At 42.7% G+C, this 26,206-nt stretch overlaps 1 protein-coding gene across 1 annotated transcript; it reads left to right on the forward strand.

Annotated features, from left to right (window-relative positions):
• Positions 1-19: 19 nt before the first annotated feature.
• On the forward strand, positions 20-24,932 carry OGFOD1 (2-oxoglutarate and iron dependent oxygenase domain containing 1). Its single transcript, XM_059381859.1, has 13 exons — positions 20-254; positions 2,285-2,430; positions 6,540-6,586; positions 10,288-10,388; positions 13,855-13,971; positions 14,504-14,595; positions 14,802-14,930; positions 15,210-15,323; positions 17,338-17,417; positions 17,707-18,020; positions 22,827-22,949; positions 23,639-23,697; positions 24,210-24,932. The coding sequence occupies exons 1-13, from the start codon at positions 101-103 to the stop codon at positions 24,369-24,371; spliced, it is 1,638 nt and encodes a 545-aa protein (XP_059237842.1). The 5' UTR covers positions 20-100; the 3' UTR covers positions 24,372-24,932.
• Positions 24,933-26,206: the final 1,274 nt, after the last annotated feature.

Genomic DNA, 26,206 nt, shown 5'->3' on the forward strand with positions numbered 1-26,206 from the left:
GCGCTAGGGAACACGGGAGTGGAGGCATTTGGGGAATTGTAGTCAGCCTAGGAGAGTAGCTGCATAATCAGTGCGGCGTGGGTCTGTAGCTTAAAAGAAGATGAATGGGAAACGGCCAGCTGAGCCTGTTCCCGGCCGGACCGGGAAAAGGGGAAAGAAGGAGGTGATAGCGGAGTTTTCGGACGCTGTCACGCAAGAAACCTTGAAAAAGCAGGTGTCTGAGGCCTGGAGCCGCAGGACGCCGTTCCGTCACGGTAACCGGGTGCTGTGAGCGGGGAGCAGGGTCTGGCTGGGGGCCTCTGAAAGTCCTGCCACTCGAGCCGAGCCCCCCCGGCAGCGGGGCCACAAGGGGAGAGACCCCTGGAGACGGTGTGACTTTGGCCACCTCGGACTCTCCGGCTGCCCTCCATTATTCCAAGTTCGGCTTGGATTTAGAAATCTGAGAAGAGGAAAAAACGTAGGCCCCAGAGTTGGGAAGCAGAGGGGCATGCAAGTTTGTAGTTCTTCCGAGGGCAGTGACTGGCTCTCCCAAAATCGTGTAGCCAGAGCATGTATTAATGAGCTGTCAGATAGCTGGCACCCGAGCTTACTCGTTTTTACACGCCCATAGGTCGACTACGTGACCCGAGGGAAGTAAACGAGTGTTGAGCAAGGGAAGGAACCCACCTTAAACGATTCCTGCCTCAGCTTCAGATATCGCTTTAGAGGATGAGAATTCCGCTTCATGCATCATGCTTTCCCTCCTCGAGTTTGCCATGATTTTGGTTTCAGTTGTTAGGTGCTTTGAAGGGGTGAGTCCTGGGTGTCTGGAGGTACATAGAAAAGTGATCGCTTAGTGTGGAAAGGGCAAGCTCTGTACCCGCAGGGACTTGTGGATATCCTCAGCTGTAGGATGGAAAGAGCGGTAATGTCTACCACAGGGTTGCGGAGGAGATTAAGTGACATCACGTATATAACACCACTGTATTTGGCACGGGCTATATGGCGGTGTTGGTGGTGGTGACTATTAATATTAGGGGGTTACCTAATCTTTAGAGTATTAGAGGCAGTAGCTAAAATTTTGAGACAGAAATCAAGGCATTGAAGAGTTATGCTTGAACTGATTTGAAAAGAAAGTGTACGTTGGGGGCGCCTGGGCGGCTCAGTGGGTTAAAGCCTCTCCCTTCCGCTCAGGTTATGATCCCAGGGTCCTGGGATCGAGCCCCGAGTCGGGCTCTCTGCTCAGCAGGGTGCCTGCTTCCTCCTTTCTCTCTGCCTGCCTCTCTGTCTACTTGTGATCTCTGTCAAATAAATAAATAATCTTTTAAAAAAGGACTTATTAAAAAAGAAAGAAAGAAAGAAAAAGTGTGAGTTATAACTTCCTCCAACAGTAACTTGGAGAAAGAAAAGGCAAGGTTGAAAAAAACTTGTCAGCCAGTATTGCTATTTTCATTTTTTTAGGGGTTGAAGCTCAGAGGGAGAGGAGAGACAGATTTCTAAGCAGACTCCTAGCCTAGTATGGAGCCCACTACAGGGCTCTGTCTCACAAACCTGAGATCATGACCTGAGCCAAAATCAAGAGTTGGATGCCTAGCCAACTGAGCCACCAAGGTGCTCCTCTATTCTCATTTTTTATTTGCTCCTCTCACTTTAAGCTGGGGGGAAATGAATAAAGAATCTAAAATATATTCAGTTCAGTGGCTAATCCCTGAACTAAAAAACAAACAAACAAACAAACAAAAACACAGGAACCTTAACTTAGCGACACCACCTGTACTCTTAAGGACTAGAATTTTAAGCAGAATATATTTAAAAAGTAATATTGAATGGGTAAAAAAAAGTGGGGGAGAGCTTATAATTCTTCCCCCAAGTCTTTAGGTACTAGAAACATTTCTGAAAATGTGTGAACATTCCCTTTTGTATTCCCTGTGCCATGCTATTTGGGTCAAAAATACAAAGCAGGGGGCACCTGGGTGGCTCAGTGGGTTAAGCCTCTGCCTTCAGCTCAGGTCATGGTCTCAGAGTCCATTTCTTTCTAAAGAGAAACCAAACAGTTTAGAAACTGTTTGGTTTCTCTTTATCTGCGATGAGGGAGTAAATGTGATTTCCCTCTCATGCCTTTATTCTTTTGCACTAGAGCCCCACATCGGGCTCTCTGCTCAGCGGGGAGCCTGCTTCCTCCTCTCTCTCTGCTTGCCCCTCTGCCTACTTGTAATCTTTCTCTCTCTTGTCAAATAAACAAATAAAATCTTTAAAAAAAATACAAAAGGGGAAAAAGCTATAAGTAATGTTTTCCTTCCAACAGAGGCCATTGTCATGGACATGGATCCCTTTCTTCACTGCGTGATACCAAACTTCATCCAAAGCCAAAACTTCTTGGAAGGGCTTCAGAAGGAACTTTTGAACTTGGACTTCCATGAAAAGTATAACGATTTATATAAGTTCCAGCAGGTATTTATGTCCCTTTCACATTCACTCTTCCACCTCAGAAATGCATTATCTACAGAATCATTTGTTACCTTTAGACTAGAGATTTTAGATTGGGTTTGCCTAGAAAGGTTCTTGCCTTGACATTGCTAAAAGCATTCATTCTTTCACATAAGCTTACTGAATATTAACAGTGTGTTAGGTGCTATAATTATTGCATGGGAACCTCTGACAGAAGGCTGTCAGTTCCTGCCAGCTCCTGCCCTGTAAGGCTTCTAAATTTAAACTAAGAGAGGTGCTAGTGATGGGGACAGATAGTCAGGAAATAAAACAAGCCAGTAAGTTAAGCACGTTATAAACAAAAGGGATTAAGTACATTTTGGGGATTGGTATGCTGAAGAGAGCTGTATGTTGGAAAATAATACCCATTTACATTTTTGAGTTCATGCCTTTAGGTAGTTTTATATACTGTAATACACTGTGCATCGCAATCTGACTAAGGGAAGTGAGATCTGTTCTTTTTTTGGTGGACAGTTTAATTTGGCAGGGAAGACCATATCAAAATCAAGGCCAGTTTTTCTACTCTCAGAAGACAGGGCTCAGTCTGGTTGTAGAAATATAGGTCATTGGCTTCCCCAGTTTGAGGGTAATATATTTTTAGTACATGGTATATATCACGCTTGGAAATCCTTCCTAAAATCTCAAGGATATCAGCCCTTAAAAACCACAGAATAAAATAAAAATGAAAAAGATGAGGATTATTTTGTTTTCTTTGCATTTCTTTCTAAAGAGAAACCAAACGGTTTAGAAACTGTTTGGTTTCTCTTTATCTGCGATGAGGGAGTAAATGTGATTTCCCTCTCGTGCCTTTATTCTTTTGCACTAGAGCTGATTGTGTCCTCCCATCCGTCAATCTTTAATTAACACATATAATTAACCAAGTTAAATACACACTTGATATGACTCTTACTAGGTGAGGAAATCTGATGAAAGTTAAACTTTTATCCTAGTAAAGTTTTATATACATTAAAAACCACAGCTGTCTGCCTTTGTAATTATATCAACTTCAATAAGACTAGGTTATCCTGTTGATTTAGGGCTGTATATGTCTCTGATTACTAAAACAGAGAAACCAACCTGGTTTTTACTTGATGCAGTCTGGTAGATGAAAATACTTCTAACTGATATCAATGAGTGGCAAAATAATAAAAAGGAGCGTGGGTAATGAGAAGGGGGGGAAAAGATTACTTTCGATCATATGGATATTTGGTAAAATTCTACTTTGCTGTTGGGACTGAACTTTTTCATCCTAAAACAGTAGATGTAAAACCTATTTTTAGTCTCCTATCCCTTCAAACTTTGCTTATATCTGCTTTTCTTTGCTTGTGTTATGATTTGCCTTAATAATGGAGTCTATGACATCTTACAACCTTGGGGCACCTGGATGACTCAGTGGGTTAAAGCCTCTGCCTTTGGTTCAGGTCATGATCTCCAGGTCCTGGGGTCGAGCCCCACATCAGGCTCTCTGCTCACTGGGGAGCCTGCTTCCCCCGCTCTCTCTGCCTGCCTCTCTGCCTACTTGTAATCTCTCTCTCTTTCTGTCAAATAAATAAATAAAATCTTTAAAAATAATAATAATAATAATAATGGGGTCTGTGACATCTTACAACCTTCCCAAGCAAGTGTGTCAGTAAGAGTTTCCTGATATTCTGGGTATTTTAAAGCAAGTGTTACCGAGTGCATGCTTTATGCCATGCTAAGTACTCATAACAGTCCTATGAAGGAAGTACCTTACTATTCCTGTTGTACAGATGAGGGGAATACATTAGTTTTTTTTTTTCCTTATCTTCTGGATCATTCCTTGTGACATGTCAAAGAAAGCTCTTCCTAAGAAAAAAATGCTTTTGACCTGACTTTGCCTTTCACCTCATTCCTCTGCTCCTCTTTTTTTTTTTTTTCCTCTGCTCTTTTTAACAGTAGAATTCCATATAAGTTGTCTGTGCTTTCTCAAAATACTACTCCCATTCTCTGTTAAGCCCACTTTACATCAGGCTTTTACCTACTACTCCACCGAAACTACACTTGTCAAGGTCACTCACAACTTCCACATTAGTAAATACAGGATTCATTTCACTTGACCTTCCAGCCGCATTTGAGCTACTATGTTACTCCTTTCTCTGGGAGACATTTTCTTTACTTTCAGTATATGAAATGTTCTCTCGGTCTTCTTTCTACCTGGTAAGCGCTTGGTTTCCTCTGGTAAGTCTTCCTTTTGTACCTGACTTCTTAATGATGGAGTACTTTAGGGCTTTGCCCTCGGGCCACTTCTAGGCAGATTTCCAGGGACTCCCAAAGCTTTGCCTCTATTCTTGGATATCTGTTAAGTGTCTCACACTTAAGCCCAAAACTAAACTGTTCTTCTCCTCCTAAATCTTCTCCACCTGCAAAGTTACCCATCCAGTGAATGGCAACTCTATCTTTCCAAGTGGCCCAGGCTAAAAACTTTCTGTTCCTCTCTCACCTCATACCTAGTTTGTCAGGAAATTCTGCAGGTTCTCTCCACAAAAAATATCTGGAAAAAAACACTTCTTTCCACTTACACTACCAACAACCAGTCCAAAGCATCTTATCCTCTCATCAGAATTATTCTATTAGTTTATTAGCCAGTCTCATTGCTTCCACTCTTGCCCACTTATACAATCACAGCCATTGTGTTCTTTTCAAATAACAGTGGACCCAAGAGAATTGAAAATATGTGCACATAAAAACAAGTACACCAATGGCCATAGAAGATTATTCATAATATCTAAAAAAGTGGAAAGAACCCAAATGTCTATCACCTGATGAATGGACAGATGAGTGTGATCTAGCCACACAATGGAATATTACTCAGCCAGGAATAAGAATGGCAGAGCAATGCTTCTGTGTCATGGAGGAGCCCTGGGAATGTATTAAGAGAAACTAGACACGCAAGGCCACGTGTTGTAGGATTCCACTTATATGTAATGTCCTGACTAGGCAAATCCATATAGAGAGTCAGAAAGTAGATTAGTGGTTGCCAGGACCTTGGGGGAGAAGACTATGTACAGCGATTGCCTAATGACTCTAGGGTTTCCTTTTGGGGTGGGGATGATAAGTGTTCTGGAATCAGATGGTGGTGGTCCACACAACATCATGAGTATATTAAATCCACTGAATTAAGCACTCAGATGATTAAAACAGTACATTTTATCTCAATTTTTAAAAGCGTAAATGGAAACCTATTACTCCCTTGCTTAAAGCCTCCGAAGGTTCTTCATTTCTCTGACAGAAAGCCAAAATACTTAGAAGAGCTCTAAGGCGTCCCATTGCCTCTTGGGCCTCACCTCCTACTGCTGACTGCTGTCCCCCACACTCTCTATGCTCCAGCCACAATCTCTTTGGATTTCTTCATGCTCAGGACCTTGAATCCTCTTTTTCTTTTTAATTAATTAATTTAATTTTTAGAGAGAGAGTGCTGGGGGGGTGGGAGGAGCAGAGGGAGAGGAAGAGAGAATCTCAAGTAGCTTCCATGCTGAGCAGGTAGCCTGACGTGAGGCTTGATCTCACAACTCTGAGATCACAACCTGACTAAAATCAAGAGTTGGACACTTAACTGACTGAGCCACCCAGGCGCTCCAGGACCTTGAATCCTCTTTGCCTAGATATTCCCTTGGCATGTTTCCTAACCTTGTTCAGGGCTTGGCTTCACTCAGCGAAATCTAGCCTGGCCACCATGTTTGTGCTTGTAGACCTTATCCCAAACTTCAGCATGCCTAGTCCCTCATATCCTGCTGTTTTTCCCTGTGCCTTTGTCACCTTCTTTCTTACCAACTTTCAGCTTTTTATGTTTGTTGACTCCCTCAAAAAGAAAATAAACACTTCTGTCAATGACTATTTAAGTATTTGCATGAATAAGGTCCAGAGGGATTAAGTAACTTGCCCAGGTCACGGAGCTGCCACATGGAGGCCATAGGTCAAACCCAGGCATCTTGTCGTTGTCCAGGCTCTTTACCACAATCCTCTACTACTAGGATACGCACTGAACTGCATTCCTGTGTGTTTCTAATATATAAAGGAAATACCTTTTTTTTTTTCCTTTTTCTATGATCAAGTCTGATGATTTGAAGAAGAGAAGGGAGCCTCACATCTGTGCTTTAAGGTAAATAACTAATCATATTTCTTGGGTGTGGAAAATGTTACATCATGTAGCATTAGGTCATTACCCCATTTTGTAGAGGAGAAAACAGACTGAGAAATTACATAACTTTTTCAAGGCTTCCTAGATGAAAACCGAGGGAACTAAGCTACAAACTCAAGTCAATTTGATTCCAGCACCCACCTTCTCAGTGATAAAATGTTCAGCTTTGTCAGCAATCAAGGAAACACTGCTGAAACCGTTTTTCACATGTTAGGTTGGCATATATATTCAAAATAAAACCCCCCAGTGCTGACAGAATTATAGATCCCTTTCTTAGGTGATGGTTTTGAAAAATGTATCAAAACTCTTCAAATTATGCTTACCTTTTTATAGTGTCATTCCACTTATAAGAATTTACCCTGGGGCGCCTGGGTGGCTCAGTGGGTTAAGCCACTGCCTTCGGCTCGGGTCATGATCTCAGGGTCCTGGGATCCAACCCCACATCGGGCTCTCTGCTCTGTGGGGAGCCTGCTTCCTTCTCTCTCTCTCTCTGCCTGCCTCTCAGTGTACTTGTGATTTCTCTCTGTCAAATAAATAAATAAAATCTTTAAAAAAAAAAGAATTTACCCTGAGGGCACCTGGATGGCTCAGTGGGTTAAGCCGCTGCCTTTGGCTCAGGTCATGATCTCCAGGTCCTGGGATCAAGCCCCACATCAGGCTCTCTGCTCAGCAGGGAGCCTGCTTCCCTCTCTCTCTCTCTCTCTCTCTGCCTGCCTCTCTATCTACCCGTGAGCTCTCTCTGTCAAATAAAAAAAAAAAATCTTAAAAAAAAAAAAAAAAAGAATTTACCCTGAGAAAATAATTAAGGATGTGATCAAAAAATTCCTCGCAAGATTGCATGTCGTAATGTTTAGAATAGTAAAAAAAAAAAAAAAAAAAAAAATTTTTTTTTAAAGATTTATTCATTTTAGAGAAAGAGATTGCACGCTCTAATGCTAGTTGGGAGAGGGGAAGGGAGAGAGGGAGAAAGAATCTTCCAAGTAGACTCCCTACTGAGTATAGAACCTGATGCAGGCTTGATCTATCCTATGACCCTGAGATCATGACCTGAGCTGAAATCAAGAGGCGGACACACCCAGTGAGCCACTCGGGTGCCCCAAAATAATGAAAAATTATATACAAATTAAATGGCCACTCATTGAGATATATATAAGTAATGATACAAGCATGAGAAGAAAACTCTACAACCATTGAATATGACATGTGTGAATTTTAATACATGAGAATGGTTAAGTTAAACCCAATTTCACCAATTCTAAGATACATTTTCTTTTTTCACATTTTAGCACTGCTGAGATCCAATTTCTCACAAATTACTGTTGTGTCCTGTTTTAATTGGCAACATTTTTTTAAGTCATAGCAAAATAATGATTCTTCTTACAGAGAAAGCATATTAGAGTTGATGCAGTACACTTGTCAAGAGAAAAGATGGGAGCATGTTGGTGGCTTAGTTGGTTAAGCGTCTACCTTTGGGACTGAGCCCCACATCAGGGTCTCTGCTCAGCAGAGAGCCTGCTTCTCCCTCTCCTTCTGTCTGCCTCTTCTGCTTGTGCTCTTTCTGTGTGTCAAGTAAATAAAACCCTTAAAAAAAACACTAAAACTGCGCGCACAATGTGAATGATTTTTTTTTAAGATTTTATTTATTTATTTGACAGGCAGAGACACAACGAGAGAGGGAACACAATCAGGTGGAGTGGGAAAGAGAGAAGCAGTCTTTCTACTGAGCGGGGAGCCCGTTGCAGGGCTCGATCCCAGGCTCGATCCCAGGACGCTGGGATCATGACCTGAGCCAAAGGCGGACACTTAATGACTGAGCCACCCAGACGCCCCAATGTGAATGATTTTTTTAAAAAGAGATATATTTGGCTATCTGTGTACAAAAGAAAAGACAGAAGAATGGAATGTTTAAATCTGGCTTGTAGGATTTCGGGTTTTTTTTAACAGTTTCTTTTTACTTATAGAGGGCTTTTCCCTCCCTGGTTTTATTACAAGAAGCACGATGTTACTTTGTAATAACTGTTTTTCATTTATACAGAAGTCATTTTTTTTTCTCATTCTCTTTCATCCTCTGGGACATTTTGATATATGATGGCAGCCTGCACGGAGTGTTATTTCTTCCCAATTCTGAAGTGTTGCTTGTGTGTGAACTGCATCTCTAACATTTCATATTTATTTTGACCTTTTGTTGTTGTTCCAAAGAGAGATGATTGCGCTAGAAGGCATTATCTCCTTAGTTCACAGCATGCCTCTGGTAAGCCTTTCCTGTAGGACTGAGGTTCCATTCCCACAGGAATGGATCCTGTGACCCATAGGATCACAGCCGGCTGGAGTGAGAGACGGGATTCCTTGGAAGAGAAAATTGATGTTTATACTCTTTGATTTCTCCTAAATTCAATTAACAAATGAGAATAATGACAGGAAATAATCCTGTCCTTGCGACACTTTCACAGAGTTACTAAAGGAGGAGCTTTTTATGGAATACATTTGAGGAAGCCAATGTTACCAGTAAAAGAGGGATTTAAGGCTTCGATAATAGTGCTTAAAGCATCAAGACTTTGCAGAAATGTTCGCCGCCCACATCTCAAGCCTGGTTCAGCATTTTGCTCTGCTGGCACAATGGATATAGTCAGCAGCTCTGTTTTTAAGTTACATGGGCATTTCCGGTTGGCCCAACCTCGCACAGTATTTTATAGAACTTTTTGGTTTGGTAATGTATAGAATAGAAAAAAGACTTGGTATTAAAATCTTAGGAGATCAGCCTGGAGACTTGACATTTAATTATGAACAGCACAGTTGCATTTTCAGTTGTGTACATCTGGACTAAGATGGTCCAAAAAATATTGTCTGTGTGTGCAACATATGAACTGATGTAAGTCCTTTCAAAATGTTCTCAACTCATCAAGATTCACATAATTTCAAAGTCAATTGGCTGAGTGAATTATAAATGGGGTTAAAGAGATTTCTCTACAAAGAGCCCTGTTAGCTGGTGAATGGAAATGTTCGGCATCTCTTACTGGTACCGTGCTAGCATCAGAACTTCTATGAGGGGCGCCTGGGTGGCTCAGTGGGTTAAGCCGCTGCCTTCGGCTCAGGTCATGATCTCAGAGTCCTGGGATCGAGTCCCACATCGGGCTCTCTGCTCAGCGGAGAGCCTGCTTCCCTCTCTCTCTCTGCCTGCCTCTCCATCTACTTGTGATTTCTCTCTGTCAAATAAATAAATAAAATCTTTAAAAAAAAAAAAAGAACTTCTATGAAAGGTTTTCTGATCCTACACAGTTAGCAAGGTACCATCATTGCAGCTTGAAGTTTTTAATCTGCAACAGTGTCACCCAAGTGGTCATTAAACAGTGGGGTAGTATTGAGTGCCACAGAATGTGTCTAAAACTCCCGGAAAGGAACATCAGTGTGCTGAATTATGATGGACGGCAGAGTACTACCGTGATGGGGCATGCTATCAACCAAAGAGGAAGAAAGTGAAACGGAATAGCAGAGCAAAACTATATTATAGTAGATGGCTTTGTATTTCTTTCTCTTTATTTCAGGTCCAAGTCCTAAACTGTGCAAGTTGAAAGTAAAGAAGCTACGACAGCATCCAGGAAAAAGTAGCTGTGGCCGAGATCCAAACGCTGTGGCTAACAAGTTGCCTTTGTTGACATTTCTAGGAAAGTTCTGTTTGAAGATTTCCGGACTTGGCTTGCTGACATTTCCAAGATTGACCTGGAATCAACTATTGATATGTCCTGTGCTAAATATGAATTCTCTGGTAAGAGATAAAGGCCTTGATGTCTGGAGGACTTACAGGCTTTAGCTACATAGTATTGGTGAGATACCATCAGTGTGCCAGATTCCTAGACTTGGACACGCCCCCACAATAGCATTAGGACCTTCTTCTTTTTTTTTCTTTTTAAGATTTTATTTATGTGACAGAGAGAGAGCAAGAACACAAGCAGGGGGAGTGGGAGAAGGGAGAGGGAGAAGCAGTCCTCCCGCTGAGCAGGGAGCCTGAAGTGGGGCTCGATCCCAGGATCCTGGGATCATGACCCAAGCCAAAGGCAGACCCTTAACAACTGAGCCACCCAGGCACCCCGCATTAGGACCTTCTTAATAGATTTGACCTGGCTCGAATACCAAAACGCCTACCTTATAAGGCAGTTTTCCCTTCGGTGGAAATATGATGAAAGCTGTTGACCACATTTTCAGAAAAATGCTGACAAGGCACACACTAGCCAACTCGGTATGGAGCATCAGGAAACTCAGAGGAGGTATTGTCAACGCCACTCTTGGGCTTCCTAGGGAGCAAATATCCCTTAGTGCCTTTTTTTCTTTTTTTTTCCCCTTGTTCTTTTGAAGATAAGAAAGGACTATATTTTTAAGGAAAAGATCTTCAAACAATATAGAAGGATGCAGTATAAACCCTGACAGGCCCTGCACCTTCTCCTTGTCCCCCTCTCCCTTCAGAGGTTTCCATTGTCACTTGTTCCCTTTGTGAGCATAGAAATGTCTTTTTGAAAGCATGTTTGCTTTTTCACCTGAAAGGGAAAGTGTTTTGATTTTACTAAGTAAAAATTTTTTTAAAAATTTTATTTATTTATTTGACAGACAGAGATCACAAGTAGGCAGAGAGGCAGGCAGAGAGAGAGAAGGGGGGAAACAGGCTCCCTGCTAAGCAGAGAGCCCGATGTGGGGCTCGATTCCAGGACCCCGGGATCATGACCCGAGCCGAAGGCAGAGGCTTTAACTCACTGAGCCACCCAGGCGCCCCTGTTTTACTAAGAGGAATTTTGATGTGGGTTTACTCTCATACAGTATAGAGTCTAATGGGAGAAGTATACATTGGTAACCACTTTTTGAGGCTGAGTGATACACAGGACAAGTCCTGTCCTACATCCTTTTTTAAAAACTTTTTTCTTTCTAATTGAATATCATTTCAAACTTACAGGAACGTGGCAAGCATTGTACAAATAGTTTTTTCCCATTTTACTTGAGAGTAGTTTGCTGGCCTGCTCCGGGCCCCCCATGTTCTTCAGTGATTCCTACAACAAGGACATTCTCCTAGATGATGGCAGTAAACCATCAAAATCAGGAAATTAAGATCGATACATTATTCCCATCTAATCCGCAGGCTCCATTCAAGTTCCACTGTTTGGTCCTTGATTGCAAAAGGATCCTCTCCGGGCTTGCAGAACTGTCGTGCCTGATTTGGTCTCCCTCAGTCTAGAACAGTTCTTCAGTCTTGCCTTGACTTTCATGATCTAAATGCTTCCAGAGGTTTACAGAGGACTTATTTTGTAAATCTGCCCTCAATTTGGATCATCTGTCTGATGCCTCCTCGGGATTAGATTCAAGCCTTGAATTTTGGGTAGAAATGTTACAGAATCAATTATGTGGGGGTTTTTTGCTGCATCTTATCAAGGGGTATATGGTTTCTACGTGTCATAGGCTAGTGATACTAACTTTGATTATTTAGTTAAGGTGGTAACTGATGTCAGGTTTTCCTACTATAAACTTGTTCTTTTTCTTTCTGTAAGTAAATCAGAATTTTGTGGGGAGATACTTAAGGATTATGTAAATATCCCATTTCTCCTCTAACTTTGATTCACTTACTTTAGCACCTTCTGGCATTTCTTGCAAAATTATTACTGTGCAGGTTGCCAAATGGTGATTTTTTAAAAATAAAACCATTCCCTTTACATTTATTGGTTGTCATTCTGTAAAGGAAACCTTTTTCTCTTCCCATTTATTCATTCATTTATTTATTTACATCAGTGTGGATTTATGGGTCACTATGTAATGGGCTATAATCAGTTGCTCTATCAAAGTGAGGCTCATCTTGTCCTTGATTTGATCAAGGGGAGCCCCTTTAAACTGATTTCTGTGTCCTTTTGATGGGTCCCCATCATTCATAATATATCTTACTTCCCACAAGAACAAGATTTTCCGGGCTCGTCTTATGTGTCCCTTGCTCTAGACCGAGAGTTAGCCATTCTTCCAAAGAACCCTGATTGCTTTTAGAGACAAATGATGCTTAGAAATCAAGATCTGGACTCTAAGTGTTTCTGCTATTGGGGGTGTCACTGCTCCCAGGCCTTTTAGTAGAGAAGAGGTAGTGAATATACAGATGTGCATATGCACACATGCATTTACGTGTGTGTGTCAGTGTCTAGAAATATGTAGGGTCTAAGTAAATATCTACATGCATAGGAAACTCAATTCACATTGATTCCTACAGTTGCAATTCAACACCATAGGATTATCCCAGATTTCTCCATTTCTGTATTTGTAATTTCCTTCATCAGCAGTGAAAACCATGGCTTCTATCACCTTCAGGATATTTCTTTATCGAAACAATTGCTCCATGTGTGAACGATCAGAGCTCACCATAACAAACCCTCCTTCTCCTGCCCTGCAGGGATGCCTCCCCTGCTCAGTCCCACCTAACAGCTTTTAGAAGCTTTAGCTCAAGAAATTAACGGGAACTGCTACCAAGAGATCTACATACAATGATGTTCATTTGTTCACTGAAACATTTTGCTTAATAGATAAGAAATGGGAAAAGCAAGTAGAAAATTAATTAAAGGAGAAAGAAGGTAATTCATAGTCCATATAGTAGCATAACTATAGGCCATTAAAACCATGACAGGTATGTGTAGTGATGAGAACAGACACTGGGCAGGCAATAAAAAGGCCACAAAACAACCACTATAGGGTACCCTTTTTTTTTTTTTTAAAAAAAAGCAAACATATGTAGGAAAAATACTGGAAGAACATGAGCAAAAATATTGATAGTGATTATCTCCGGGGTCTGTGCATATATGTGCTCTTCAGTGCTTTTAGATTTCTCCATCTTCCCAGTTTTATGTTTCTGATTATAAAACAGGAGAAATAAGTGTCATTTTATGGGTGGAGGAGCTCACATTGCGGGTGGATATCAGATGGACCGATATTAAAATGCAGGATCAGGGGCGCCTGGGTGGCTCAGTGCGTTAAAGCCTCTGCCTTCGGCTCAGGTCGTGATCCTAGTGTCCTGGGATGGAGCCCCGCATCGGGCTCTCTGCTCAGCAGGGAGCTTGCTTCCTCCTCTCTCTCTCTCTGCCTGCTTCTCTGCCAACTTGTGATCTCTGTCTGTCAAATAAAAAAATAAAATCTTTTGAAAAAAAAAATGCAGGATCAGAGTATCGGCTGCTCCTTGTTGGCTCGGGGACATTAGAGCATGTGTTGCACGATTGCAGATGCCCTCCTCTGCCACGACGACGAGCTGGAAGGGCGCCGGATCGCCTTCATTCTTTACCTGGTTCCTCCCTGGGACAGGAGCCTGGGGGGCACCCTGGACCTGTATGACGTTGATGGTAAGACAAGCCCATGCACGTCAGCACCAGTAGCTACTTCTGAGCTCTTAACACACAGTGTGTGTCCTCCTCTGAGGAGGGCGAGCAGACACCAGCCCTGACAGCCGCCTCTCTACATTGGAGTCATTACTCCAGAGGTGGAGTCCATTATGAGCATGAGGACTAGTCATTCCCTACTCCTGAGTACTAACCTGGAAAGGGGGAACATGTGGAAAGCTGCCTGGGGCCATCAGTCTGCCAGGGCCAGTCTGTCTCACAGGAAGTCAGGGTTTCCTAATGACTGACACCAGATGTTGACTCTCGAAAACTTTCCAAACCTATCCTAGCCCTCAGCGATAACAGATGGCATAGCACGAACGGTGGTCAGCAAGCAGAACTGAGTGAAACAGACGGAAGGGGGTGGCGTCCTGCAATCTGCAGGGTACATCTAGTTACCCTTAGAAATCTGAGAATTGTCAAAGTGAAACAAGGTGGCCTGAAAGTGGTTGCTGATAAGGAAACCGCATTCGTGTTGTCTTCTCTCCTGGTGCAGAACACTTTCAGCCGAAGCAGATCGTCAAGTCTCTTATCCCTTCATGGAACACACTGGTTTTCTTTGAAGTGTCTCCAGTATCCTTTCACCAGGTAACGATTATAAACCACAAATACACAGAGTACTAAGGATCATGCTGTTTAGTCCCCTATTATCGAAATGTGACCACTTCCTGTTGTACTTCCGTGGTCAGGTTGTGTGTGCATCCGGCCTGACGGATCCGGAAGTGAGCACATCCTGGCTGGCAATCGTCCCCCTCAGTGGGTATGTTCATGTGCTGCTGGCCTTGTCCTTTCAGGTGTCTGAAGTCCTATCTGAAGAAAAGTCGCGTTTGTCTATAAGTGGCTGGTTCCATGGTCCTTCACTGACCCGGCCTCCCAACTACTTTGAACCTCTCATACCCCGGAGCCCTCACATCCCACAAGATGTAAGGATAAATGCCTGTTGTCGGGATTCTTATCTTAGAAGCTTTACCATATGGTTTGTTTTCCTGGTAATGAAATTGGACTTGGAGTTTCTTTCGCTTTTATTGGGTAAACTTTTGAGAGTGTCTTTTTCTCAAGCAGAGTTTTCCATCACTTTTATGTGTAACAAGGAGAAGATTATAAAGTGAGGCTTTGCATATATTTTACTAGCACGAAGTGATGTAAGAACAAAACAATAGGAATTGTTAATTCACGTTTTGCATCTGCTGCTTCTTTGTAAGCATGAAATTTTGTATGATTGGATCAACCCTACTTATCTGGACATGGATTACCAAGTTCAAATTCAAGAAGAGTTTGAAGAAAGGTCTGAAATTCTCCTAAAGGAGTTCCTTAAGGTAAGCCAGCACGTTCTGACCAGTGTATCAACAAAATCTTACTGTTATAACTTGTGCTTTTGTTTTTCTTGCTTCTTGAGTGGGTAAACAGGCCTCACTAAAGGATTTTTTTTGTTTAGTTCCTGGTTAGAATGTTTATATCATCTTGTTGATAAAATATACAAGTGATGCTAGTAGCTAACATTGATATCAGTTGTGTGCTTAGTGGGCTAAGAGTCTCTTGGGTATTCCCCAGTTTTCTGGAATCTTAAATGGTGTACACACACACACACACACACAGAGTTTTCTGGAATCTTAATGGTATACACACACACGCACTTGAGTGTTCCCCAGTTTTCTGGAATCTTAATGGTACACACACACATACACATTTGGGTATTCCCCAGTTTTCTGGAATCTTAATGTTACACATGCACACACACACACACATACACATACACACGCAGGCATGCATGCTTCGACACTGAGAGGGAGTTGTATGTAGCTTTCTTCCTATTCATTTGGTGAATATGGTTTCCTATCAGTTTATTATTGCTTTTAATGAAAGATAGATTATTAACTGAGAACACTTATTAATGAATGTTTGACAGTGATACACAGCACATTTCAGTGGAGAGGGAACTACATCAGGAGTCAGAAGACTTCATGTTCATGTCCTGGCTCTGTGGTTTTACTAACCTGAGAAAATCACTGAATCCCCCAGAGCTTATAGCTCTTCATCAGTTAAACTGGGGTAAGACATGCCTTGTTCATCTTGAAGAGTTGTTGTGAGGGCCAAAAGAGATCATAGACACTGGTGTGGTGCCTCACAGTTGACTCTGGATCCCATGGAAGCACAGCCCCAAGAGCTGTTCCTCCACGAGAAAAAAGGTTGAGACACCCCCACATGCTACCTACCTCTCTCTCTCTCTCCCCCTCCCCATCTCCCTCCCTCTCGGAATTTTTTTTTTTTTTTTTTTTTTTTTTTTTTTGACAGAGAGAGAAAGCACAGCAGGGGGAGCAGCAGGGAGAGGGAGAAGCAGGCTCCCCAAATAGGGAGCCCAATGCGGGGCTCAATGCCAGGACCCTGGGATCATGACCTGAGCAGAAGGAAGATGCTTAATAACTGACCCACCCAGATGTCCCTCCCTCTCAGAATTTTAAAGCTGACATTAGCATATTAAGGAGCTTGAGAAGTATTTATTATAGTATATAAACTTGTTTGAACCTATTTTATTCAGCTTACCTAAGCCAGGCTTTGGGATCCTCTTTCCTGTTTTATAGCTGATAGGACTGCTGTTTTTGTTTTAAGATTTTATTTATTTATTTGACAGACAGAGATCACAAGTAGGCAGAGAGGCAGGCAGAGAGAGGGGGAAGCAGGCTCCCTGCCGAGCAGAGAGCCCGATGCAGGGCTCAATCCCAGAACCCTGAGATCATGACCTGAGCCAAAGGCAGAGGCTTAACCCACTGAGCCACCCAGGCATCCCAAAGACTGCTGTTTTAAGAACACTCCTTGGGAAGTCACATTGAACAAGCATATAGAATGCCTCTTGTGGAGCAGATTTCAATAGATTAATCAGCTTTTTGCTCTACACGTGGCTTTCTCTATTTAGAAAGCTGATTACATAAAAGTGAGACCTACAGAGAGTTCTAGTGTGATGACATTGACTGTTAAGCAGTTTCATTCTTTTTCCCCACATCTTATAAATTGAAGAGACTGTATTATGACCTTCATTTTATAAATGCAGGAGTCTGAGAGGTTTAGTGATTTCACATGAGATACATGACCACTAAAGGAAATAGCCCAGATCGACACTCAGGTCTCTTGGCTAAAGCATACTTTGGATTTATCCAGTGGTTTTGTTCTGGCTGCACTGTAGCAGGCCTGGGGGACCATGGGCGAAAGGAGTGAACATCCTTTGGACCTTTTAGGAATTAGCCAACATGATTCTACGGAGCGGCCCCACCCGCAAGGCCAGTGTGGAATCATAGAGAGACTCACTAACTGCTTCTTTCTTTGCTCATTTTCCAGCCTGAGAAATTTGCAGAGGTCTGCGAGGCTCTGGAGAAAGGAGACGTGAAATGGAGCAGCCGAGGTCCCCCTAACAAAAGGTAGAACTGAGACATTTGCCTTTGTGTTCAGCATCTGCCTGTTTGTCTGCAAGTTTCACTTCCAATAATGGGACATTTGCCAGCAATAGGACATTGGCCCTGGTGATGTTTCATTCCCAGGGACATCCAGTAGCAGGCCCTGGTAGAACCTCACTGTTCGAACCACCTGTGCTTTAGCAGGCCGTGCCAGGACTAGGGAGCAGGGTACAAAACTAACGAGCAGCTTTTATTCCATGAGTAATTGTACAGGTGTGGCTTTGTTGACCAGCTTGGCCTCACTGCTTTCCAGGTTTTATGAGAAAGCCGAGGAGAGCAAGCTTCCCGACATTCTGAAGGACTGCATGGAATTATTCCGCTCCGAGGCTCTGTTCTTGCTGCTCTCCAACTTCACAGGCCTGAAACTTCACTTCCTGGCCCCTTCAGACGAAGATGAGGTGGAGAACCAAAAAGAGGGAGAAGGAGCCTCTGCTACCGATAACACTGAAGAAGGGACAAGCCATAGCTCCTCCGAGCCAGAGAACCATCGGACGGCCTTCCGCAACAACAGACAGCAGAGCAAGGAACAGCCAGACCCAGACTCGGAGGAAAACGGAGCAAAGCAAGGTAAGCCATTGTTCTGAGTCGCCCTTACTTACCATGAAGCATTCACTCTTCCGTCATCGATTCATCCCGCAACTGTTACTGGAGCATCTGTGATCTGCTGGGCCTGTTTTGGGAGCTGGAGGATGGAACAAACAAGGCCTCCGCTCTCCCAGAGTTTATGTTCTAGTGGGAGAGGATGGAGATTAAACGTGTTTGCAGAAAATCTGAATAAGGATGTGTGCTGAGGAAGGACCAAGTGGCCTCTTAGGTGACCGGGCAACCGGAGAAACCAGTCTCGGGAGCTGCCATCCGAGCTCAGACCTGAGTACCAAAAAGGATCTGTGGGAAGAACATTCTAGGTAGGAGAGGCAGCTCAGACATTTTATTAGGCTAACAGTGTAAGAACAGTAGACAGAAATAGGACTGGCTTTGCCCCAAACTACTCTAAGACATAAGAACATCAAAAAGAGGCAGGTGAACACAGCTTATTTCTGCCAAGGACCAGTAATACCCTAAACTTGCTTATAAAAACGTGCTTGAATTTGGGCAGATAGGTAGAAGGAAATTATTAAAAGTAGAGAAAGTCTAAGGGCACCTGGGTGGCTCAGACAGAAGAACGTGCAACTCTTGATCTCAGGGTCATGAACTTGAGCCCAACATTGGGTGTGGAGATTAGTTAAAAAAAAAAAAAAAATAGGCTTAAAAAAAAAAAGTAGAGGAAGTCTTTACAGACAAGATCAAACAGAGAAAATAGGACATTTAAGAGGTAAGGCTTCTGTGGGAATTTTGGCACCTAGAGATAAGCGGCTACCAACTGAGCATATACAGTTTGGCACCTACTAAATCAGACGAGAAAATCTGCTGCCCGATTCCTCTCCTAAGTTGTACTCTCCCTACTTCCACTCTGACTTCTGGAGAAGACCCCTGCCCTGTTGCAGTTAGAAGAGCAAAGACAAGAGAGGTGGATGCCCAAGGACACAAAGCCAACAGTGTGACACAAGAACCACATAACACAAATTCTGTGGCCTCCCAGACTGACTGACCTGTCGCTTTGGCCACCACAGATTTAGAACAACCAGAGCCAGGTGGCTTTTTCTGTGCTAGTCACTACACAGGATAGCCTTTCTTTAAGATAAAGTTAGCTTTCCTTGATAATTGATACTGACATCTATACCTGGGCCCTAAAAGGAATCAAGTGAAGATCAGTGGGGCCTCACAGGCTTTTTTAAAAAGTATCTCTTGGGGCTTCTGGGTGGTTCATTTGGCTAAGCTCCTGCCTTTGGCTCAAGTCATGATCGCAGGGTCTTGGGATCAATCCCTGCATCAGGCTCCCTGCTCAGTGAGCAGCGTGCTTTTCCCTCTCCCCCTGTTTGTGCTCTCTCACTCTCTGTCAAATAAATAAAACCTTAAAAACAAAAACAAAACAAAAAAGAAAGAAAGAAAGAAAAAATATCTATTAACCTCTATTCCTTTTTGGTTTCATTTTCATGGGAACCTGGAACTTGGAAAAAATCTGTTCAGGCAGCCTAAGGATGCTTTATTCTATTACTGGGCCACCACTGTATGCAAGGCCCTGGGCCAAAGCAGCTGGGAATACAGAGGTAAATGTAAAAAGTAGGTGTTTGTAAAGTTCATCATCTTAAAGAAAAGGGGAGGGGGGGACAAAGCCATAAAGGAGCAGACTTTTCCTATTTTATTAAAGTTAAGCTGGCATAAACTCAACTTTAGGATGTTAAATGTAACCCACATGGTGCCAACAAAGAACATAGCTGTAGGGTATACATAGAGGAAACTGAGAAAGGCATTTAAACATTTCAATACCAAAAATCAACTAAACACAAAAGACTGTAATATAGGAAATGAGAGATGAAAAAAGCTACAAGGCATTTAGAAAACAAATAGCAAAATGAAAGAATCAAGCCCCTCTTTCCTAGTAATTACATTAAACGCAAATGACAATCAAAAGACAGAGATTGGCAGAATAGACAGGAACACAGGATTCAACTATCTGCTGTCTACAAGAGACTCACTTGAGATCCAGAGATGCAAACAGATTGAAAATAAAAGGATGGAGAAAGATGTTCCATGCAAACAGTAACCAGAAGAGAGCAGGAGTGGCTCTACTAATATCAAACAAAATAGACTTTGTATTTATTTATTTATTATTATTTTTTAAAGTAAAGCTCCACATCCAACATGGGGCTCCAACTCTTCATGGCCCTGAGATCAAAAGCTGCTTGCTGGGGCGCCTGGGTGGCTCAGTGGGTTAAAGCCTCTGCCTTTGGCTCAGGTCATGATCTCAGGGTCCTGGGATCAAGCCCCACATCGGGCTCTCTGCTCCCCAGGGAGCCTGCTTCCCCCTCTCTCTCTGCCTGCCTCTCTGCCTACTTGTGATCTTGCTCTCTCTGTCAAATAAATAAATAAAATCTTTAAAAAAAAAAAAAAAAAAGAGTTGCATGCTGTCCCACCTGAGCCAGCCAGGCATCCAAACAAAACAGACCTTAACTCAGAAAAGAAGAGAAAAAGAAGGACATACTATTATTTTTTAAAGTTCAGTACAGCAGGAAGATAAAATAATTTACAAATCTTTACGTACTTGATGACAGACTGAAAATACATGAAGCAAAAACTGACAGAATTGGAGGGAGAAACGGGATAGTTCTCCAGTTGCAGCTGGGAGAAGTCAGCTCCTAAGAGGACTTAACCCAATAAACCAGCTACACGTAACAAGCATAATCCAGAGCAATATACCCCCCAGCAGTGGCATATACATTCTCAAGTGAACATGGGACATTTTCCAGGAAAGACCACAAATTTAGTCTCAGTAGATTTTAGAAGATAGGTATCAGTAGCGTAATCTCTGGTTTTATCACTTCTCGGCCTTTTGGCAAAGATCAAGTGTGATCTCTGGTTTTAAGTTCAAGCCCCACGTTGGATGTAGCAATTACTTAAAAACAAAATCTTAAGGCACGTGGGTGGTTCAGTGGGTTAAAGCCTCTGCCTTCGGCTCAGGTCATGATCCCAGGGTCTTGGGATTGAGCCCCGAGTCGGGCTTTCTGCTCAGCAGGGAGCCTGCTTCCCTTTCTCTCTCTCTCTGCCTGCCTGTCTGCCTACCTGTGATCTCTGTCTGTCAAATAAATAAATAAAATCTTTAAATTTAAAAAAAAATGAAGTTAGTATCATTATAAATAAATAAATAAATAAAATCTTTAGGGACACCTAGTTAGCTCAGTCGGGTGGCTGCCTTCATCTCAGGTCATGATCCCAGGGTCCTGGGATCAAGTTCTGCATCCGGCTCCTTGCTCAGCAGGGAGCCTGCTTTTCTCTCTGCCTCTGCCTGGCACTCTGCCTGTTGGTGTACTCGCTCGCTCTCACTCTCTCTCAGACAAATAAATAAAATTTAAAAAATAAAAAAAATCTTTAGGAAAATAAAAAATTAAAAAAAATTAAAGATAGAAACATAGATAGATCATACAAAGTAGCTTCTTTAACCATAACAGAATGCAGTTAAAAAGAAACAATCAAGCTTGATCTCCATGGAAAGACATGGAGGAACCTTAGGTACATATTGCTGAGTGAAAGCAGCTGGTCTGAAAAGGCTACTTCCTGTATGATTCCAACTCTATGACATTCTGGAAAAGGCAGAACTAAGGAGAGAGTAAAATCAGTGGTTGGAAGAAATTAGAAGGGAGGGAAGGATGAATTAGGTGGAGCACAGGGGTTTTTTAGGGCATTAAAACCAATTCTGGGGCGCCTGGGTGGCTCAGTGGGTTAAGCCGCTGCCTTCGGCTCAGGTCATGATCTCAGAGTCCTGGGATCGAGTCCCACATCGGGCTCTCTGCTCAGCAGGGTGCCTGCTTCCTCCTCTCTCTCTGCCTGCCTCTCTGCCTACTTGTGATCTCTCTCTGTCAAATAAATAAATAAAATCTTTAAAAAAAAAAAAAAAACCAATTCTGTATGATACAGTGATGACAGACTCAACATTACGCAGTGATCAAGACCCATAGAATGTACAGCACAAGGAGTGGACCCTAATGTCAACTATGGACTTTAGTCAATAATAAAGTATCAGTATTGTTTTGCCAGTTGTAACAAGTGAATCACACCAAGATAAAACATGAGTAATAGGAGATGCCAGCAGGTGGTGAGGGGGAATCTATTTAAAATTATAAATTTATTCATGTTATAATTTTTATATTGGCAGCAAAATGTATATTCCATCTAAAATTTCTTGTAAAGAAAGAAATAGAATGTCAAGTCCCCCTCCCTGCCCTCCCCCCAAACGGTACACAATACATTTCTGACAGTCACTGTCAGTAAGGCTGGTTTGGTGGAGCAGTAGGTCAGAGGGCTTATGGGAATGGTTTCCCTTTAGTGCTGGATCATTCTACTTATTTTTCCCTCCCAAACTAGCAGTTGTATCAAAGTTGCTTCTTTTCTTTTCTTTTTTTAAAGATTTTATTTATTTATTTGACAGACAGAGATCACAAGTAGGCAGAGAGGCAGGTAGAGAGAGAGGGGAAGAAGCCGGCTCCCTGTGGAGCAGAGAGCCCAATGCGGGGCTCCATCACAGGACCCTGGGATCATGACCTGAGCCAAAGGCAGAGGCTTTAACCCACTGAGCCACCCAGGCGCCCTAAAGTTGCTTATTTTCTTAAGCAGGCTCCACACCCAGCATGGAACCCAACACGGGGCTTGAACTCATGACCCTGAGATCGACACCTGAGCTGAGATCAAGAGTCAGAGACTGAACTGACTGAGCCACCCAGGTGCCCCTGTATCAAAGTTATTTTAAGTTTTTTCTGGCCTTCTGTTGTTTCTTCTTAGACTCAAGTGTTCCTACATGCCAGGGGGAACTGAGGCGTTGGAAGACCGGTCACTACACTTTGATCCATGACAACAGCAAGACGGAATTTGCCCTGGACTTACTTCTCTACTGTGGCTGTGAAGGTAAGAGGCAGGAAGGACAGCAGTGAACTGTTCCCTTGAGAGGGGCAGTCCCAGGCGCCTGGGTGGCTCAGTGGGTTGGGGCCGCTGCCTTCGGCTCGGGTCATGGTCTCAGGGTCCTGGGATCGAGTCCCGCATCGGGCTCTCTGCTCAGCGGGGAGCCTGCTTCCCCCCCCCACTCTCTGCCTGCCTCTCCATCTACTTGTGATCTCTCTCTGTCGGATAAATAAATAAAATCTTTAAAAAAAAAAAAAAAAGAGAGGGGCAGTCCCCTGGTGACCCCCTCCAGCCAACCAATTCAGAAGTGAGGTGCCTTGGCCAGGATTACAGATGACAGAAGCTCCCTGTTGGAGGGGATCTTGGGGGTCATGAACTTCAGTCTCCCAACCCAGAGGATTTATTTCTGTGACTAAGGTATGGGGGCATATGGACCAAACCATAATTTCCCTCCATGTAACCCCCTTATCTACCTCTTCTATGTAATTGTCCTTCCAGGTGCATTTTATATTCAATTCTTAGTTTTCAGTTCTTAATGCGGATTGAATGGAAATTCCAGCTCATAAGTCTTAGAGTTGGTTACTACTGAGCTCTCAGATCCCTCAGCTGTAAGCAGCATGGGATCAGCGATGGAAGCAGAGGATGCAGTCTTGGAGTCAGAGCTTTCTGAATGCCGTTTATTTTCCCTTTGTAAGGCTGGGAGCCAGAATATGGTGGATTTACCTCCTACATTGCCAAAGGTGAAGATGAAGAGGTAAGTTGCGTCTGACAGCAGACTGCCCTTTTTAGTTCTTGAGGAAGCTTTCAGCTCTCTCTACAGAGACCCAATTTTTATGACCTTTAGCCAATGTCTTTAGCCAGTAAATACATAATGGTCTGCCTGGCCGTGGTTCTAATTTCTAATAGAAAGTACTCAGCAAGGAATAAAGATGCCAAAGGAAAATCAGGAAGCATTTCTCCTACCCTACTGAGAAATTTCATGTAAGCTAAGAGTTACCTAGTGCATTCCCAAGTAATCTTTCAATATAGTAAGAAATAAATGCACTGGGTAAAAATCTTTCTGGGTATGATTTGGAATGGGGCTCATTGGAAAATGCCTTGACAGCCAGAGGAATAGCTCCACCTAGTAAAGGACCTTTTTTAAAAGATCCCCTATCACCAGTCTAAGTACATGATGTGAAAACCATCTGTTCAGTGGTGAATCATTGAGGAAACGAGTTGAGAAGAAGTTCTGTGTTCTGATGTCATTGTATTTGCTTATTTCAGCTGCTAACAGTGAATCCAGAAAACAACTCTTTGGCACTGGTCTACAGAGACAGAGAGACTCTGAAATTCGTCAAGCATATTAACCACCGAAGCCTCGAACAAAAGAAAGACTCCCCTGATAGAACCGGTTTCTGGGACTTTTCATTTGTCTATTATGAATGACAGGGCTGGGCAGAGCTAGAGGAAAGAGACCCTTCTTCAGGACTGGGAGGCACGCAGGAGCCACCAGGTGACCTGTGTGACGGTGTCCTTAAAATCTGTGGGTGGTAGGACTCATCATCACTGTCCTCAATCTAGACCTTGAGCTTGGAGCCAGGTACCTCTCTCTTGATTAAAAAAAAAAGGCTTTGTCTTTTTTTTTTTAAACATTCATTTTTTCCTTTTCCATATGACCTTCCTTAGTGATTTTTTTTACAAGTTTTTGTGGTGGTAAAATATACATGACATAAAGTGTACCATTTTAACCATTTTTAAATGTACACTTCAGTGACATTCAGTACATTCACATGGTTGTGTGCCCGTCACCACCATCCACCTCCAGAACCTTCCCATCTTCCCAGACTGAAGCTCTGTCCCCATGAAGAGTACCACCCCCGTCACCTCGCCCCACTGGCCCCTGACAGCCCCCATTCTACTTTCTGTCTGTCTATAGAAGTGGAACAATACACTATTCGTCCTCTTGTGACTGGCTTATTTCACCAAGCATAAAGTCTTCAAGGTTCATCCATGTTTCCAGTGTTTTTTTTTTTTTAACACTCAAGGCTGATTCTGCCCTTCCTAATCACACTGATTTAGAACATTACAGAAACTTCTAGCCTCTTCTTGCTAGGCTCATACTTCCTCCCACTGCCTATGGCTTTGTTTCACTGACTCTCCTCGGACAGTGTAGACTTAGAGGATGGTGTTTCTGCCTTGGGAAACGTGTGCCTGGCTCAAAGCAAACGCCCCGCACCTCCCCAGGAAACTTCTGGTTGGTAGAGGAGAGGGCTACTTGGGGCCTGTCTAGTGGTTCCTGGAGTCGGGACTCCTGTAGAACTAAGAGATTCTGGCCTCGAGTGTGTCTTTCCTTTTCCTAAAAACTCTAGGATCAGCTATAAAATTTGCTGCCTTTTTTTCTCTAAAAGAACAAATGCTAAAGGCCCCACCAAAATGCCAAGAGGATGTGCACTTTGTTACACTCTTTTCCCCTGCACTGTCGAGATGACGTGAGAATTACCACCTGTACACGTGGGTGTGCCAAATGGGCATCAGGGTCACTGCATCTTTAGCTGAAAGATGCTATTCTCATTCCATTCTTGTCTTCTCATTTCGTCTCTTCTTTTTACATGTATTACTAGCTATTACCTTAGCTTTTATTAATCAAGAGAAAAAGCATTAGGCTTTTATCTTTGTTAATCTCATAACACTGAGGACTGACTACTGACTCTATTCTAAAGTTGACCTTAAATGAAAGAATATTTCACTTTCTTTTAGGTTGATGATTTCAAAATCTGTTTAATTTCACACCCCAATCAGTAAAAACTGTTTTAGCATTTATACCCATTATATGGATATCTATCTAGAAATTTTTCACATGCACTAATATTCAGTATTGTTACAAAACACTACTTTTTTCTGGGTGAGATGAAAAAGAAGCACCTAGAACTAGTTGTAATGGCGTCTCCCCATGCCCACACAGTACTGGCCCAGTGTACATGCATAGTATTTGAAGACCACAAAATTTTCACCATGATGTAATAACTAACTCACGGATTACAACTACTTTGTAATCAGTCACTTAACATTTCAAAGCTTGCCTTTTCTTTTCAGTTGCTACAGACTGAAAAAGGGTCATCCTACGATATGACTCTCATTCACTTGCATTCTGATATGTTTTCATGAATGGGAGAGAGAAGGGTGAGGTTCTAGTGAACCCATCACTGGCGTAACTGGAAGCAGAAGACTGAGGAGAAAGTGCCAGGCAGGTGAAACTGTCACAGGTGCCAAGCTGGGAAAAT

The sequence above is a fragment of the Mustela nigripes genome, chromosome 17 (genome assembly GCF_022355385.1).
Source record: "Mustela nigripes isolate SB6536 chromosome 17, MUSNIG.SB6536, whole genome shotgun sequence".
In the NCBI taxonomy this organism is placed as follows: Eukaryota; Metazoa; Chordata; class Mammalia; order Carnivora; family Mustelidae; genus Mustela; species Mustela nigripes.